The sequence below is a fragment of the Lissotriton helveticus genome, chromosome 7 (assembly GCF_964261635.1).
Source record: "Lissotriton helveticus chromosome 7, aLisHel1.1, whole genome shotgun sequence".
NCBI classification, from domain to species: Eukaryota; Metazoa; Chordata; class Amphibia; order Caudata; family Salamandridae; genus Lissotriton; species Lissotriton helveticus.
This window is the reverse complement of record NC_136068.1, coordinates 1,823,190,153-1,823,203,051: the sequence shown is the minus strand read 5'-3', so window position 1 is coordinate 1,823,203,051 and position 12,899 is coordinate 1,823,190,153. Positions and strand designations below refer to the sequence as shown.

At 44.5% G+C, this 12,899-nt stretch overlaps 1 protein-coding gene across 2 annotated transcripts in view; it reads left to right on the top strand.

Moving 5' to 3' along the window:
- LOC144770813 (urokinase plasminogen activator surface receptor-like) overlaps positions 1 to 12,899 on the top strand; it is a 121,874-nt gene that overhangs the window by 83,237 nt on the left and 25,738 nt on the right. For both annotated transcript variants that reach the window (XM_078655582.1, XM_078655581.1), the window contains exon 3: positions 11,535 to 11,684. In XM_078655582.1, the coding sequence (XP_078511708.1) occupies positions 11,535 to 11,684 (150 nt within the window). The remainder of the gene's footprint in view (positions 1 to 11,534; positions 11,685 to 12,899) is intronic.

The following is a 12,899-nucleotide window of genomic DNA, read 5'->3' as shown; positions in this document are numbered from 1 at the left end:
CTGGATAGTAGACATCTTATTGGCATCCTGAAGCAATTATTTTAAATTTTAGTGTCTTGCGACACTTTTCTGAGACAACAGCAATGCAAAAGATGCACCATGTTTTAAGATAGGTCTCACTTCATCTCCATCAAGATAGTGTTACTTTAAAATGTATATCTTTAGGACTGTGTAGCTTCTGTAAGTGTCAAAGTTATTGAAAAACTGTTTGTCCTTCAATCTTTGCCCTTGTCTTTTGTAATTTTTCAATACATGTTTTTATATTTTTCAAATGTTTGTTCTCTCTTTCACAGATTGAAAGTATAAAAATAAAAAGTGAGGAATTTAACGACAATTATAAGGTAAGTATTTTGTACTCTTTTCGTTACATTTCTATCACATTGAACTACTATTAGTTCCACTGCTTCATTTCTTTAATCCTCAGTTTCCTGCCTTTGCTACTTCCCTCATTCCTTTCTCTATTACCTACTTACTCAACTCCTTCCACTTTTTTTCTCAGTCCCTCTCTTCTCATAGTTCCTCACTCTTGTTCACTCACTCCGTCTCTATTACTCTTAGTGTCTTAGACTGATCACTGTATCACTATTTGTTCATAATGCTTTCTCTGTGTAGTTGAAGCACACTAAGGGTCATATTATGAATGCAGCCAATAAAATTATTGCTCTTTTTATTGGCAGAAAACTGGTGCAAAAGCGGCTTTAGCGGCAGTTTTCTGCCGCAAAAGCAGCTTTAGCGACACATTTCTGCCTATAAAAGCTGCAAAACTTTTATTGCCTATGTTGATAATATGCCCCTATGTTATTTACATTAGGGCTATATTGTCCAGTATAACAATCAAAATTGCTCTCCAAAGACACCAGGCAAAGCAGACGCTCCCTCAAACAGATCACCAAGCGCAATTTACCCTACTTACAATCTAGCCTGTTCTCTGTCGAGACTTTAGCAATCTTTAGAGCACAAGATAAGATTTTTTTACATGGAAGAGCCATACGTATTGCAATTCTACTTAAGAAACAAGCATTGGCATAGACAATAGGTCTTGCCTTTGGGACCTTATACGTGTTTAGCCATGCAACAGTTGATGTTGCTGCACCAAGGATATTATGCTGCATAACTAAAGACTTAGAAGGTCCAAAAGTCGATACCTATTGGCTATGCCAATGCTTGTTTTTCTTTCAATTCGTTATCTATTTTGTTTTTCACAATTATACCATCTTCTGTCTGTTCTTTGGTAAATAGATCTATTAAATAGTATCTCTTCTTTACTCCCTATAGCTGTCTTTCTTGAAACATCACTCTCTGTTTACTTTCCTTATACTTACTCTTTTTTTTTAAAAAGTTTTTTTTTTGGTTAGCTCCCGGTACGCGTACCGGGAAGCTAAACCGGAAGCGAACCAAAAGAAATAGAGCTTGCCAGAGTGCTAAACATTCTAGCAATTTTTTTGGAAAGGGAAGGTAGTTCTGAAAAGAACTTTTTTTTTTATATTTTTGTTGTTTTATATTTTTTTTGTATTTTTTGAACATTTTTTGTTTTTTTTTGTATTTTTTGAACGATTTTATATTTTTTTTGGGTTTTTTTGGGGGGGGGGAACAACAAAAAACAGGCGTTGAAAAGGGCTCAACAGGAGCAAAAACAAATTACTGGGGGCGGTTAGGGCAATTATGATTGTCATAAGCCAGGTTGATGGCATTAATACTCATGTTACCACATGATATCAACGCACCACAGTGCATACAAGTATGTTTCATGTGCCCAAAATTCTCTTGGATGTTTGGCACAGTTTCCCGTGCCTCTGCTGGTGTCAATGATATTGACGATGTTGACCTGGCCACAGGAGTTGCTGTTGGGTTTTGTTCCATATCCCGTATTTCCGCCCGGCTGTAATTAAGTGGATGCTTCCTGGTCATGTGCCGATGCATGGTATAGTTCCCATAGCTATACTTTTTATCAGTCCCTCTTGATAATTTCTCTTTGCAGATGAGGCAGGTCACATACCTCGCATTCACTTTCTTTTGCCCTGGAGGGATTGAATAAAACTGCCAGATGAAACTGGCTTTCCTATGGGAAACCCGGGGCACCTCTTCCAAGAACTGTGGTTCTTCTCTCTCCTCTTCCTCTAGGTCTTCCTCTTCCTCCTCTGTGTTGGTGATCACCTGGGGAGGTGGTCCTCTCTTCCCATGAGGAGGTGGAGGTGGTGGTGGGGGTGCACCAGCTGAAGCAAGTACTGAAGTCATTTCTCAAGTATTAATAAAGGTCTTCCTCTCACAATGATGAAAGTCAGAGTGAGGAAAGAAGGAGGGGTTTTCATCATTTGGAAAAAACAATACTTCTCAACCAATGAAAAGTGTTATTTTTAGGTCACCTGACCTAGCCTTCCATAATTATGAAACTAAAAGTGAAATGAACCAATGAAAAGCTTTATTAACAAGTCACATGACTCTAACTTTCATGTTACGCGCTGCGGAACGCTCCCCGGTTAGCTTCCGGTTCGCTGCGCTTCGCGCCTCGGTCCGCGCCCGGGGACACTTCCGGGTGCGCTAACGCAGTACGTCACAAGACGCATTTCGCGGCAACGCGATACGTCGCGCTTTCGCGCCGCGGATCGCTTCCGGGGAGTTGCGTTTCGCGCCTCGGTCCGCGCCCCGGGGCACTTCCGGGTGCGCTAACGCCGTACGTCATAAGACGCATTACGCGGCAACGCGATACCGTAACTATGTTGATTTGTTACCGGTTCGCGGACCGGATCGCGGAATCGAATTGAGCTAACGGGAAGCTTCCCGGTTCGCGGACCGGGAGCGAAACAAAAAAAATATTAAAAAAAAATTATTAATAAACATATAAAATATATTTTTGGATTTAAAGAAGAATACATTTTACAGCTATAGATATTAGCTTTTAAAAAACCAATGAAATTCACTGAAAAAACCATAGGTTATAGACCATATATAGTTAGGAATTAGCATTTACAAAACCTTGAAAATTCACTGAAAAAACCATAGGTTATAGACCATATATAGTTAGGAATTAGCATTTAGAAAACCTTATTTTACTCACACAAAACCATTGAAATTCCATATATAGTTAGTTGCACTAACTATATATCGCGCACCCGCAATCCACTGCTGATGATGTCACATATTACATCATTCATGACATGGTCAGTGACATCACTGATGACATCACTGATGACATCTCAAATGACATCACTGATGACATCACTGATGACATCTCATTTGACATCAATGACCACATCACTGATGATATCATTCATGTGACAATACAATGCATCTCCTCACATTTTAATATAACCTCTGTTTCACCCAGTGTTAAAAAGAGAGTATAATTTTTGAAACCATTGACACACCAATACTAGTTACTACATACGCACTCACTGATTGCTACGTCTACACACACCTTCACTCATTCACCCATACAATCATTCATACATACAATCACTCATCTTTACAACACTATCATATGCACTCATACACCTATACAGACACTCACAGTCTGCCACTCATCCATGGAGTTACTCACACACCTAGTCAGTCCTGTAAAGAATCAATGACACTTCCATTTTCTTGTCTATACAGTTAAACATAGAGCACCTTACATTTTCAAACATATACTAACACATACTTACCTTCTTATACAATCATTGATACAAGTACAGATTGATCTGCACAGAGTCACACACCTCCCAGCTAGCCACACACACACTCAGTCTCCCATATAAATACTTGGGCAATCAATCAATAACCCATATAGTTACTCATATAGCTACTGATCAACACATGCAGCAGTTTACAGAACAACAGACATAATGATGCACAAATTAAGACAGTTTAGTCACTAACCCATGCAGTCAGTGAGACACATTTAATCACTCACTCATACAGTCAGTCATGCACCTACTAAATCCTTCGTCCAGACACTTACACATCCACTCATTCTTCAATATGTAAGACATATTTAAACTTTATAGAAACAAAAAATCACTGGATGTTGTTATCAGTGATGTCATCAGTGATGTCATTTGAGATGTCATCAGTGATGTCATCAGTGATGTCACTGACCATGTCATGAATGATGTAATATGTGACATCATCAGCAGTGGATTGCGGGTGCGCGATATATAGTTAGTGCAACTAACTATATATGGAATTTCAATGGTTTTGTGTGAGTAAAATAAGGTTTTCTAAATGCTAATTCCTAACTATATATGGTCTATAACCTATGGTTTTTTCAGTGAATTTTCAAGGTTTTGTAAATGCTAATTCCTAACTATATATGGTCTATAACCTATGGTTTTTTCAGTGAATATATATATATATATGTTTTAACAGATATGATTGTATTTTTTTTATATAAGTTTAAGTAGTTATTTAATAATTTCAAGGTAATTTAAGTATTTTTAAGTATATTTTAGCTATTTATTTGTAATATTTTTTTAATTTTACATTAATTTTAAGAAATTCAATATTTTTCTAATGTGTATATATATATAAACGATATTTTGGGGTCGATATTTTGGTACTTACCTGTTTGTAGATAGGAATTCGATATTTTGTCTGTCGATATTTTGGAATCTATCAGCTAGATTCATGAAAGGGCCGTTTTGCGAGTCTTTAATAGCGATTCATAAGGAATCGCTATTAAGGACTTGCAAAACGGGATTCATGTAGGAATTGCTAAATAAATTGCGATTCCTACACATTTCTTATTTGCGATTAGCAAATTGCTAATCGCAAATAAGGAATAACTCCTCATTCATTAATGGGGAGTTATTCCTTATTTGCGATTAGCAATTTGCTAATCGCAAATAAGGATGCGATTTCAAGGGTGCAGGGGTGTCCAAAGGACACCCTGTAGCACCCCTGAAATGTAATTTACACTGATGTTGTGCACACACATGTCCATAGGACATGTGTGTGTGTAACATGCAACTTAGAAAAATGCATTTAAATGCATTTTTCTAAGTTTTAGCTATTTACCACAAGGTTTGACTTCGTGGTAAATAGCGGTCCTAAATTGCGATTTCGCAATTTCAAAATGGTTCATGAATTGCATTTAAGGAATCTCAAATAGAGATTCCTTAAATGCAATTCCTCGCAAATGTGCGAATTCTTTATTAGCGAATTTTGCATTTGGGATGATGAATCCCAAATGCAAAAATTGCACCCGCAAAGGGCCAGATTCTCAGAATCTGGCCCTTTGCGAGCGCAATTAAGCTTGATGAATCTAGCTGCATATTTTGGGTAGTCTATATTTTGTCCCTCGATATTTAGTCAGTGAACCCTGTGTATGAGTGGTGAGAGTGGCCTGCCCTCCAATAGGAATGCAGGGGGAATATGTGTGACCATGGTAGTTCCTGATGTGTGGGGAGTGCAGGGTCGAGTTTGGTATGTGCAAACTCGTGTGATTAAATGCTGCGCGATGATGTGTGCGGATTTATTGTGTCTAGTGTGGAAGTGGCACTTCTAGAAGTTGGCATGTCTGTGCAGTGAATATGAATTGACTGTCTGGCTTGTGATTGGCTGGAGCTGGCTGGTGTGCCTGGCTCCAGGAGTCAGGATGGGTCTGCCCCGGTGGTGAATGGAGAGATCTGCATGTTGATGGCAGGGAGGAGTGCACCTGGGACCTGAATAGGGCTGGGCCTTCCCTCCACAATGCTGGCTCCACCCCCTGTGGTGTGTCTGATGGCCCTGACCCACCCTGTGAATAGGCAGAGGGCTGAGCAAAACAAAGTGCTCAAGAACCAGTTGCATCTGGTTCGCCCCTTGCCTGCCCTTTGGAAACAAAGGGATTTTGTGCATAAAAGAGGGGCTGTGACCCCCTGAAAATGTTCTTGTTTCCAACTCGAATCTGCCAGGGGCGTGCTGCTTCTGGGGCCCAGGGAAAGGCTTGCCTCCCTGGGCCCTGCCCAGCCCCTGGATGCCTGGAGGACTTCTCTTTGGACCCTTCTTCCAGGTCCAGCTATGCCCTGGGACCCTTCTGTGCCATTTTGAGCTTCAGGGCTGGATATCTGTCCCTTTAACGCTTGGGGCGCTTTTTCTCTCTTTGCCCTGCTGATTTTGATACTTTAATGCAGGTTCCCACGCTGCCTTATGGCCACTGGCTTTTAATCTGGGGATGCCCCATGTGCAGGTGCCCAGCCTGCATTTTCGATCTACTTATTTAATTATTTTGAAGCACAGGGGCCCACCCTGCGTCTCCGTGTGGTTTTGTGAATTGTTCACGGGTGCCTACCCCGCTTATTTACTTCATTCTAGAGCGGGTGCCCACCCCGCTTATTTATGTGCCTTAGCGGGTGCCCACCCTGCGATTTTGTGTTATGGGTGGAGCAGTTGCCCACCCCGCTTTATATCTTTAATGTAGAGGGAGCCTACCACTCATAGTGCCCCAGAGAATTCACCGCCGCGGCCCGTTGGTGAAAAACGAAAGTCAGGCAGCATTGTGCCTGACGGTGGGCGGGACTTCCGATTCATCGGAGGAAGTCCCGCGCATGCCGCTGCTGCCTGAGAAGCCACCTGGGGTAAGATGCTTGCACCTGCCCGTGCGAGGGCTCCCGTGGCTGAGGGAGAGTCCCGCGGACGGCAGCAAGTCGAGAAGGTGGCAGCCGAGGGTGAAGAAAAGCCCCGGGTCCCAGGAGGGAGCCGGGTGAAGAGTAAGGCAGCGCGGGGCTCCCAGGAGTCCAGGGAAGCCCCGCAAGAGGAGTGCAGCTGCCACGAGGAGCCCCTGCCAGAAGAAGGCAGCCCGGTGAGTTAAGAAGGGCTGGGGGGCTCCATGGGGGCTATTGTTGGTGCCTGAGCAGGGCATCAGTGACAGCATTGATCTTCTGAGTGGCCCCACCTGACAGCGGGCCGCTCCCACAGGGGCATAGTTGTTTAAAGGGATTCAGTGGGGGCCAGCGATACCATGGTGCCGGGCTCGTAATTGTTGCCAGGGCTAGAGGAGCCCGGGGATGCCCTAGTTGTGGGCACATTCATTTTTAAGAGCCACGGGGCTCCACCAAGGGGGGCAAGTTTATTTAAAAGCCCTGTGGGGTGCCAGTGAGGGCACCATGGTTGTTTCCTGAGTGGCCCCACTAGCTAGAGGGCCGCTCCAACATTTGGGGCACCTTCGATGGTTTAAGGAGCCAGTGGGCTCCTGGGGCACAGTTGATTTTAGAGCCTAGGTGGTGCAGTTTGCTCAAAGGGCCAGTGAGGGCCCATGCCGCAGTTTTGATTCACAGCTGCCCAGCAAGTAGTGGGCAGCTGCACCGTTTAGGCATTTCTTTCTAGGGGACATGTTAATGGTGAACCCAGGAGTGAGACACACTTCATTCGCCCTTACTTTGGCCTCCACAGCTGCGCTGCACTTAGTGCCTGCTGCAGCATTTAAGACCTGTTCTTGTCCTCAGCTGCCCAGCAAGTAGTGGGCAGCTGTAACGTTTAGGTTTGCGCCGGTGGCACACCCCTGACTGGCTCTGCGTTGGCAGTGCGTCCTGACATTCTGAACACAGGGCATTTGAGCCCCTACTTGATGGCCAGTTGGCCAGGGGGACTGGGAGAGGTATAAGGCGCAAGGCCCCAATGTGATTGATGTGTGCTTTAAATGTGGTGCTAGGAAATGTAATGCATTTAGTATGTTTTGCGCACCCAGTGTTTTATACCTCTAAACTGTGGTTTATGATTATGAGGTTATTTTGCATTTCTTGTGGTTATGCTAGTGAGATGATGTTTCACTCTGTGATTTACACCCCTAATGTGAGTTATACTTAGGAGGCAGGGTCTAATGTGTTTAGACTAGTGAGGAGATGGCATAATGTGTGTTCATGCTTAGGAGGTTGTTTTGCCTAGTATAGTTTATACTAGTGAGTTTATGTGTCCCTGCGTGATCTATGCCTATGGTGATTAGTATTGCGTAGTGTGTACCTACCTTTTACCAGTGGTTACTGGTTGTGTTCTATAATTGTTATTAAGTGCTATTTCTACTAAGTGCTGATCCTGACAGTGGCCCATGTGGCCCTGTCCTGTGTAAATAATCCCTTGTGAATATTGCCCGTGCCAGTTGGCACAATGTATATTGTGTGATTACTATCTGATGTGTGGAGTTCCTTTTGTAGTGTGCCTGGGATGTTGTTGCTGTGCGCGCGCGCAAATGCTTTACACATTGCCTCCGGGATAAGCCTGACTGCTCGTGCCAAGCTACCAAGGGGGGTGAGCAGGGGTTATCTTTGGCGTGTAACTCCCTTGCCCTGACTAGAGTGGTGGTTTCTGCCTGGATTTGGCGCAAGCCTTAGCCAACCAGAAATCCCAGTTCTAACAGGATGTATGAGAGGAATCAAAGGTGAGAAGGGACGAATGAAAGAATGATAATTTTTTCTTTTGGGGATTAGCAAAATATAAATTCATGCTTAGAAAAGCTAAGGAAGGCCTCTCTCTTTTCTTGAAATAATAATGCGAATGTTTTTTATGTAATGTGTTTATCAATAGAATATTTTACGAAAAAAGTGTGAAAATATAAAAAACGAAATATACAAAAATATTTTGGATAAATAAACACAATCTAAATGAAAGTTATTTTCTGTGTATGCTGTATAGCAAATACTATGATTAGAGTCCTACCATTTGACAAATCCTATAGGCTTGATAAGGGGTTGTTCTATTTGTATTTATTTCTCTGATGGTATTAACATTGTTTCAATAAAAAATAGCTTTCTCTAAAACATCTTTCAACCAAATTAATTTTAAACGAAATGTTATCAGTCTGTTCCTTTTTTGACTGACAGTGTCTAGCAAAAGATCCAGGGTGGGATTGTTCTCTCTGTGATGAGAGTTTCAGGGCACCTGTGAGCTTCTCTGTCCTGCGAGCATGAGTCCTAGGCTATTCTGTGAGGATGAGAAGCCAGGCTTCTCTGTGAGTCTCACCCTGTGAGGAGACAGTCCCATATCCATGTGTGAGTCTCTGCCCTGTGAGGAGACAGTCCCATATCCATGTGTGAGTCTCTGCCCTGTGAGGAGACAGTCCCATATCCATGTGTGTGTCTCTGCCCTGTGAGGAGACAGTCCCATATCCATGTGTGAGTCTCTGCTACATGGTCCCTGTGTGCGTTTGTCTCTGCCATGTGAGCTTAAGAGGCTAGGCTCCTTCTGTGAGTTTCTCCCATGTGGAAGGAGAGAGGCCTATATCCCCGTATTTCTGTCCGCGCTGTAAGGATAAGACTCCAAGGTCCCTTTGTGTGCCTCTCTCCTGTATGGATGGACCCTGTGTGTGTGTGTGTGTGTGTGTGTGTGTGTGTGTATGTGTGTGTGTGTGTGTGTGTGTGTGTGTGTGCGTGTATGTGTGTGTGTATGTGTATCTGTCCTGTGAGGATAAGATTGTGGGGCAGATTTACAAGCCCCTATCGCCCCACACCATCACTTTTCTAAACGTTGTGATGGCGACAGAGTTTCACCTTATTTACAAGGTGGCATTAAGTCCCTTAACTGGGCGTAAGACTGCAGTGTGAATAAGGCCCCCTTTCACACTATACTTAGCGTGAGAGGGGAGGGCAGTGGGTGTTGCGGTGGGTGTTCCACCGAAACACACATTGATTTTGACGCTGCCCCATATTTACAAGTGTGACATATATATGGGGCGACAAATGCAAAACAACAGTTGATGGACAGAATGCAGAACAACGTCATACATTCACCCCAGTACAGAGATCTGGGCCTAAATCCATCGTTTTTTTGCACTCCACACCACCCCAGTTCAGACATGGCCATATGCAAATCAGACTTGACCCTGTGCCTCATGGAAACAGTCCAGCCCGAACTGCCAAGCCATGTCTTTCCTGGGCCGGAATCAAGCATCCTAGGACCGGTTTCTGGCTATCAGCCTTCATTCAGCCTGGATAGCTTGACTCCAGTGGTGTGGAGAGCCTGGGACTCACGTCTGAGCATACCCAGCCCACTCGGAGTGACAAATGCAAAACAACAGTTGATGAACAGAATATATATGGGGCAGCACCAACATTAAGACCAGGGTAAATCTGGTCTTACCCTAGTGCAACAAGGAGAAATGTTTAATTTTTTTGCGGTTTCCATGTGTGCTGTGTTGTGCAGCACACAGAGAAACTGCAAAACGCCATTGATTGTTTATGTGCTGGAAGGCGTCCCATCCTGCACATAAACAAGCATTAAAAAACAAGGTTTTGCAACTTCTATATGTGCGGTTTTGGACCGGTGGTGGTGTTTTTGTTACTGGAGGCAGGTTTTGCAGCTGTGCTGCAAAATTGACCCGTGGTAACAAAAGCGCAGCACCAGTTTTCGTGCCAGACTTCCCCACCAGCCCCCCAGGGGTTGGTTGGATGTAATTGCCAGAGCTGGTTTGGGATCCCAGCGCCGCCCCAATTGAGCAGCACACATAGAAGTTTCAAAACGCCATTTCAGATTGTCTATGTGCAGGAATGGACACCTTCCTGCACATAAACAATCATTCCCCTAAATGCAGGCACCCTTGCACTATTGTGCAAGGGTGCCTGTATAGTGCAAGGGTGGCTGCGTTGGCGCTAGGCTGCTAAATTAGCGCCAGTGCAGGAGGAAACGCAAGGCTACACCGAATTCTTATAAATACGGTGCAGCTGTGTGTTTCAGAAGTGGAGGAGCATGGCGTTAAGCCAAGAAGGCAAACGCTGCGCTCTGCCACTCTCTTGCAAATATGGCCCTCTGTGTGTATCTGCCCTATGAGGATGAGACTGTGATGCAGAGTTACTAATATTTGGCACAACGCAGCAAGACAGCTTGCTGCGCTGCATCGAATGGAGAGGGCTGTAATGAGCCATATCCACTATGATATGGCATATTCCTGCTCTACCTCTGTGCTGGAACACTTGTACCTTCCAAGTGGCAATGCAGGCTCCCTTGCACCATGGTGCAAGGGTGCATGCGATATGGCCAGTATTGTTTTTGTGCAGGTACGGGTACCTTCCTGCACCAAAACAATCCTCTGAGACTTTTTTCTTTTTCTATGTGTGCTGCAGAATGAAAGACAAACAGCGGGAAAAAACAAGGAGAAATAATAGATATTTCTCCTCGTTACCCCTCCCCTGGGAAGGCATAGCATTTTGAAGCCTCTCTGTTTTTTCTAGTGTTAGTAAATCAGGGAATGCGACAAAAACCATGGGGGAATGCATGGGAACACCGACTCTCCACCCATGGAACTCCTTCCCAGGGCAGAGCAATACAAGGCAGTGACTTGCGCTGCTACGCATGACTCTAGGTTTACTACGCCACGGAGAGGCCCGCAAGGGGGCTCTGCGCAGCACAACAAATCTCACTTAAAGCTTGCCTTGAGCTTGTGTCACCTTGTGACAGAAGAACAACACAAGCCCTTCATAAATCTGCCTGTGTGTGTGTGTGTGTGTGTGTGCGCATGTCTGTCTGTCTCTGCCCTGTCAGGTTGAGACCCTGGGTGTGCTCTCAAGTGTGGTGCTGGTTTCTCTGATCGCTGAGTCTTATACATGTGATTGACTGTTTTGGGGTACTCCTCTCCTTTTTTCTGGCAGGTGACAGAACAGAGAGGATGATCAAAGGCTGTGGGATGATGACACCCTGCGGAGGGCTAGCAGCCTTCAGCAACGGAGAGCACCCCGTCTCATACTCTGCTGATGTCAAGTGCTGCAACGGCTCAGAGTGCAACAGTGGCATTTTCGCAGGTCAGAGGGGGTCGTAAACCCCCACTTTAACACTTTTATGCTGCACCTTTACTACTCTTACCTACTACTCTTTGCACCCATTCCTACCACCTTTACAACTGTCACCTAGAACCCCCCACAACCAGCATCTCTTCATACTACTCTCACCTACCACCACTACCACTCTGAGCCGCCACTCCAATCACACTCACCCACCACTTCTACCACACTCACCCACCAGCTCCAATACTCTCACACACCACCTTTACCACACTCACTGCGAAAGCCCCACCACACCCTTTCCTACAACCATTCTACTCTCTACTACCACTCTCACCCACCAGCTCTAGTACTCTCACCCACCACTTGTAACACACTCACCCACATCTCAAATACTCTGACCCCAATGCCAAAAATTCATTAAGGGAGATACATGAGCTTTTAAAGTTTGTAAGTAGAAATAGCACCAAGAAGCATAAAGTGCCAATGATAGTCAAATGCATGTGGTAGACTGGGACCTAGATGCAATTTGACACTGACTGCAATTCAGCGTGGGTCGGATGCAAAAATCAGGTTCCTCCTGGTCAAAGAGTTTATCTTCTGAATCTAGTCATTTATGTCCCAATCCACAACACGAGCACACTTCTAAAGCCTCTCACTACCTCACGGGAGGCATTTATAGACCTACAGGCTGTCGGGCAGAGGACAACAGTAGGGACCAGTCCAGGTCCAGTTGCCACTGATCATTGGGCAGATGCTGGAACAGGAAAGGCCTCATGTAGCTTGTTGTTGGAGGTCAGGCTTATAGTCCACGTCTTTGTCCTAAGCACAAGAGAAAGCAGGTCCAGTCCCAAAGGGCCCTTCACAGGTCGCAGACATTGGGTTCAGTTCTTTTCTGATCTTCCTTAGATCTAGGTGTGTAATGAAGTGGGCATGCCCCGTCGTCTCAGATTGTGCTGTGAGACCTGTGCAGTTACTTGCATACTCACCCTGCTCCATTACTTCCACATGCCATTGTTAGAAATTTGGGTCTCTAATTGCACCTTTGTCCAAGTAGAGAAACTTGCTTCTAGTCAGGGTAAGGGGATACATACTTTATATAACCTCTGTTTGCCCCATTGTTAGCTTGGCACCAGCAGACAGGCTTATCTCAAAGGCAATGTGTAAAGTATTTGTACTCAAAACACACAGTAACACAGTGAAAACATCACAAATGAACATCACACCAGTTTAGAA